Source organism: Oxyura jamaicensis, chromosome 6 (assembly GCF_011077185.1).
Source record: "Oxyura jamaicensis isolate SHBP4307 breed ruddy duck chromosome 6, BPBGC_Ojam_1.0, whole genome shotgun sequence".
NCBI classification, from domain to species: Eukaryota; Metazoa; Chordata; class Aves; order Anseriformes; family Anatidae; genus Oxyura; species Oxyura jamaicensis.
This window is the reverse complement of record NC_048898.1, coordinates 18153037-18159036: the sequence shown is the minus strand read 5'-3', so window position 1 is coordinate 18159036 and position 6000 is coordinate 18153037. Positions and strand designations below refer to the sequence as shown.

Sequence of the window (6000 nt, the reverse complement as noted above, 5' to 3'; positions counted from 1 at the left end):
AAAATAGTTTAAATTGATTTGAAATTGCTTTAAGAAGGGCTGATAATCTTTATGTCAAAGCAAAACATTTCAAACAGGATCAAATGGAATGCTTCTGTTTACACTAAGTAGTTTGTTTTCAATTAACCAAAAAGACTTCAAAGCTAGTATCTGGGGTTGAACATGGCTGTTGTTTATTTGAGTGTTTTCATTCCACCCAAGAACATGATAATCAATTATTTCTATATAATATCCTTCCCCAGAGATGAAATCAAGCTCTCACGGTAAGTGACTTAGCAGGAAGAAGTGTGACAAGTTTCCCGTGAGGTTACAAGTTCAGTTAACTTTATTTCTTGTTATGTGTTACTGTACACTCCTTTGGATTTCCTGCTCAAAGTGCAAAATGATGCAATTTAAACAGCATCAAATCAGACAAGAAAAGCTGAAAATATTGAGAGAAAGAGGTCTCCTGAATTGTTAGGAAGAATGACTTTTTAATCCAGGCAGTGAGATTAGGTAGGAAGTCAGAAGCATAACTTCCCTCAGCTTGTGCTATTGCTGATTACCCCCATTGGTGCCAGGGTATGGGCTAAGCATGTTGGCCAAGGGATCACCAGTTAGCTGCTCTTCACCATGCTGAAGCCCAGCTAATACAGATAATTAGTGGGGAGATAACTGCAGGAGCCTGTATATTCAAAACAGATCCCACTTCCAGCCTCATTTACAGGTGTGTAAATCTGAGGCAGCCATTGTGAGCTCAACAGATTTATGATCACTTCCAAGCAGCTGGTTCCATCGGCAGCTAAAGCAGGTAAAGGTCCAAAGCATCTTTGCCATTGCTGCAGCCTTGTACACTAAGTATGACCTCTGTGGAGGGCCAGAGAGCCTCTTCCACTGCTGAAGACACAACTTCACGGCCAGTGTTCAGGATCCAAGATATGATGGATCTCCTTGGCAGAGAAAGAAGCTGCCAATCTCAGGTGCTTTTTGTCAATGCAACTCAGCAATACAAACCTGCAGGGTGATGCTGCAGAGCATGCACTTTGCCAGGGAGATGTTTACCCACTTTTCTGTGTTGCAAAAGGACCTGCTAGGCAAGAGATGGGGATGGTGAGGAAGGGGCTCATGCTATCAACAGCCCAGGGGCAGAACGTGTCAATTGGATTTGATTTTCATCCTACTATTTCTAGTTTATAGATACTGTTTACTAGTACCTAACTATTTTGTCAACTGTCCTTTCCTCTCCCCACTGCTGACTGTGGATGTGCTCCTTCCCAGACTGGGGTGAAGGAGTGCAAGGAGTGCAAATAGAAATGACGGGTGCTAGGATGGAGTGCTGGCATTCCCCCGTGCCCATCCCACCCGACTGTCAGTGCAGGGAAGAGCTGTTGTTCTGCGCTGCAGTAACCGTTGTCATTTCTCCTGGCTCCCCGGTTCTCACTGGATTCCCTCCCCAGAAGGGCTGCAGCCCCTGGGTGCTCCCTGCACACCGCTGCCCTTTGGCCCAGCACACTTTGTGTTTCCTTCAGTGCACAACCTCAGCAGATGCACAAGCTCCTCGGCATGTGCTTTGTGCCCTTTTTCCTCCCCAGCTCGAGCTGGGAGAGATTCAACTCTCTGTCCTTGGCGAGTTGAAGCGTCTGTTGAGCACGACAGGAGGAAGATGCGGAAGGGGGATGCGGGATCCACGCTGCTCCCTGGAAGAGGCATATTAATAACACCGATGCACGGCCAATTAGCAGAAGGAGCCAGGTCCAGCCCTCGTGTCTGCATCCTAGTGATTTATCGGCAGTAATTACCGAGGCACTCAGCGCTGAGTTTGGATGGGAATTAATTCGAGGCCGGATAAATAATGCATGACGGTTTATTTAGCCCCACGTGAAGCGTCGCCCCCGAGCCAGAGCTGGGAGCCGAGCGAGGTGGCGGAGGGCGGCGGCCGGGCCCGGGGCCGCCCGCTGAGGCGAGGCGAGGTGAGGCTGCCGGCAGGGAGGGAGCATGCTGAGCCCCCGGATCCGGCAGGCCCGGCGAGGTGAGTCCTCGGGGGGCGCCGGGCCCAAACCGGGAAACTTCCCGGGAGGGCGAGGGGAGGGAGCGGCGGCGGCAGAGGCTCCGGGCAAGGAGGGGTGGGAGGGAGGGGGCTGGCCCCGCCGTGATCTGCGGTGCCGGGGGGAATTGAAGCGCTGGATTCCGTCCTGGGACTCGCTGGAGTCACTGCACCCCTGTGGGGGTTGCTAATGCTGCGCTTGTAATGCCGAAATTCCGGCTGGTGGCAGGTGTGGCAGGCTCACCTGCGGCACCTCGCAGCAGCAGCAGGCTGCTGGAGCGCGCTGCCCCGCCGGGCCGGGATGTAGACGCTGGGGAAAGTCACTTGGTGGTAGCTGCTGGCGAGGACAAAGGAAGGAAGGAAGGAAGGAAAACCTGCCCTGGGTTTGCAACAGCTGCTTAGAGCAGTCCTGCAGACCTGCTCGTAAAGCGATCGGCAAGGGCTGGGCACGGCTCGCCTGGCGGGGATGCTGTGGCAGTGGCTGTGTTGGGTGATCTCCTGCTGCTGCTCCAGCTCCTCTCTTGACATGGCATTTGTTGAGCATCATTGCCATTCACAGCCTAATGGCAGTCTCAGGAGGATATCTTCCCGCCCATCAGAAACAGAAACAGATTAATGTCATTTAGGAGCAAAAGCAGACACAGAAGAGTATGTAAAGATTATGTTTTTCCTCTGCCATGCCAGTGTTATAAAATAGGAAAGCGTCACTGGTTCTAACTGCTGTGATTCTGAGACAGATACTTCCAGCTAAATCTCACTTTTGGTCATACATATCTATGTAAAAGCAGTATTTTGCTCTGAACAGTCCTTAAAATACCAACAGTCCATTAAATAGCAGTATCTTAGAAAGAAAGAAGCTTTCTGCTATCTGGGCTGTATATGTGCAATCTCATCCACATTAATTCATAGGTACTAATATTTTACTTGCACAATTTTGCAGAAGTTCAGCAAATCTTTTGTAGGTGCTGCCTCTTTGCCATTCCCCTTATAGGAGGTGCCTGATCTTATTCCAGTATTTTAATACATTTATTATCCAGCATTCCTGTTCATTATTGTAGCTCTGATGAGACACAAGCTAACTGATGTGACTAAAGTGGTACAGGAAATCTGTGGCAGAGCAAGGAAACAGGCTTTCACAACTATATGCTGTACTACCACTTTCTTCAATTCATCTAGAAGAGAATATAAATATATATTGAAGTCTAGTTATGAGACATATCCTAGATCCCTGTGGGTTACTGATGCTCAGAGGACAAGCTGTAGTGTACTTCTGTGATTCAGTTTCAATTTATAGCAATATATGTCATTCTCTCAGGGTTTGTTCTGAGTTTGGTTTATTAACTGTGCAGTGGTAGGTTTATTTCTGAGTGAATTTAGAGCTCATGGAAAGAACTGTCTTGATGCCTTTTGAAATGTAAGGAATTTTCCTACTTTTTTAATGCCTTGGCAAAGTATTAATTACCAGGCAGGGCCTAATCCTGCAAGGCTCTTCTATAGCTCTCATTCACAGAATCACAGAATCACAGAATTTCTAGGTTGGAAGAGACCTCAAGATCATCAAGTCCAACCTCTGACCTAACACTAACAGTCCCCACTAAACCATATCCCTAAGCTCTACAATATTCATATTTCATTCATATGAGCTGCAAAGAGGCAGTGCTGAAGATGGCTGAATGCTTCTTTGAAGGTAAGCGTCCTGCATTACAAGCCTGAAGTGAATATAAAATTGTAGGTCATGCTCCCTGACCTCTTTGCTGGGGTTGTTAATGAAGATTCAGATAGTAAAATGTGAGCAAGCAAAGGGCTGCACAAATCTTTTGCTGATGGTGAACATCAACAATGTCTGGAGATACAGAAGCTGCTGCATGAGCTTTACTGACTTCAGGGTAGAGGCAGGCTGTTAGCTTTGCCAGTGAGGACTTAATTGTGTAAGGGAGGCAGCATGACTTCTCTGAGCAGATGAGAAGGGATTGAAAAGAATGGTCTGGCTACAAACTCTAGATTCACTGGAGTGTGATGGGAGGCAGCAGTAAAGTTGAACCTAAGGATGTTCTTGTATTTACAATAGATTTATTGTGGCTGAATTACTCAAGCTACCTTGTCTGTACATGCTGCTCTTTATTTCAGGCTCCCCGCATCTGTTCACGTAGGTCCTGGGTTTAAAGACATTCAGGCTTTTCAGAGTGAGTCTGACATCTGGGGTTTAGCTCTCAATATCCATGATAGGTATGGTAGAGCACAAAGGCAATTGGCTTTACTAGAGGTAACTGTCAGTGTAATGCAGTCCTTGCCATCAGCAAGCTCACATCTGTAACTCAGACACATGCATTTAAGAGGTACATTGTTTTCATAAGGCCTAGTAAAGTGTAAAATCTCACAGACTGGAAATCTTAATGTGCCTAAATGGGCCTTCTGGAAAATCATTCATCCTGGTTAGGCCTGAATGGATTTTACATTATTTTTTTCACCTACAGTGTTTTATGTACAGCAGTTGGTGGAGTCCAGGATTCTGAAATAAGTGACTGCAATGGAAAAAAAAAAAAAGCTCCTATTCTCACATTCTTTCCTGTCACTTACTGTGATGGGGCATAAAAATGCTGTCTTCCAAAGTGGAGACGAGAACTTTTAAGTATGGAAAGCAGGGAAAGCAGTTTTCAGACTCCATCCTTCAGTCTCAAGGAATGCATTTTTGTTTCAGTTCTCTTTCCATACTCTTGAGGTATGAAAAAATGAAGAAAAACATTTGCTGCTTTTCTCAAAAATTCTTAAACAGACTATACCTGACCAGTTGCATTTAAATGTGCTTGGCAATAGAAGCTGGACTGGCTACAAGTTTGCACATTTGTTTTTTAATAAGTGTTATGATGGTATTGCTCTCTATAGCAAAAGAACTGCTGACATGATAGATTCTTTACCGTATTCCTGTCTTCAGCACAGTCTGTCTCAGTTACATAGGCACGAAGAACTAACCTTCTCTTCTTACTAGGACTTTGTACTAGTGGGTGTCTGACATTATGGAATTGTCTGCACTTCTCTGATCTATTATTTCTGTTTGGCTGCACATTCATGCATATGTTACAGTATGTTGAAAATTTTATTCACAGTCATAAGAATTACTTTTTTTTCCCCTGTTTAATTAAAAGTTAGAGATTGGAAAAGATGATGGGAAACATTTTAGCAAGCTAGCCTGCTGCAGGCAGGCTGTTTTTTCCTCAGGTATCCTTCAACATGCCTGTAGTAAAATTGCATTATTCCCCTCTTTTTTTTTTTTTCTTTCTTTTTTTTTTTTTTTTTCTTTTCTGAAACTCATCGTAATTCAATTTTAATGAAAAGTGGGCTTTAGCATACTTAAAACATTTCTAAGAATGATGTATAGTAATCTTGCCAGGAGGGGCTTTAGAGGGTAAAGTATTATTGTACCCCTCTGGGAGTGTGCACATGTAGAATGTAAGCTTCATGTGCTTGCAGTGAGGACAGCTATTTTTTAATATTCAGTGCTTTTGCAATGGTGTCATTTTATTTCTAATGAAAGTGCTGTTTCTTTGATTACCAGAGCACAGATACCCTATACTTAAACTGCTTTCTTATGGCACTAAGGATACATGATTGTTCAGTCTCCATCCTAACAATTTGTGAGCTGGTTGGCTAAATCCAGACAGACTTGAAAGGAAAAAAGATGTGTCAAAATATAGTTGACTCCTATAAGCTCAAAGAAAATTGGAGGCAGGATAGAGGAAAGATAACCATATCTGTGTACCCAGGGAAAACTCTCATATAATACTCAGCAGAAATATATGTTCTGAAAGAAAATGCCCAAATGACCATTCAAAAGACACATTGGTGATCTTGTAGATGCACAAAACTGTTCAAGTTAGACAAAAAGTTAAGGGATGTAAGAACGTATTGTGTTGTTGGGGATGATCCTGTATAGGATCAAAATAGTACTGGTACAAAACAGAGCCTCCGAAAAATCATAA

The 6000-nt window shown here is 44.4% G+C and overlaps 1 protein-coding gene across 2 annotated transcripts in view; it reads left to right on the top strand.

Annotated features, from left to right (window-relative positions):
* Window positions 1–1280: 1280 nt before the first annotated feature.
* The window catches only part of ARHGAP22 (Rho GTPase activating protein 22), a 147695-nt gene continuing 142975 nt past the window's right edge, over window positions 1281–6000 (top strand). Inside the window, exon 1 of one of the 2 annotated variants that reach the window (XM_035330260.1) lies at window positions 1281–2008. In XM_035330260.1, coding sequence (XP_035186151.1) covers window positions 1975–2008 — 34 coding nt within the window. In that variant the 5' untranslated portion in view covers window positions 1281–1974. Of the gene's footprint in view, window positions 2009–3669; window positions 3711–6000 lie in introns of those variants that run through there. The other variant, XM_035330262.1, reaches the window with a different exon arrangement.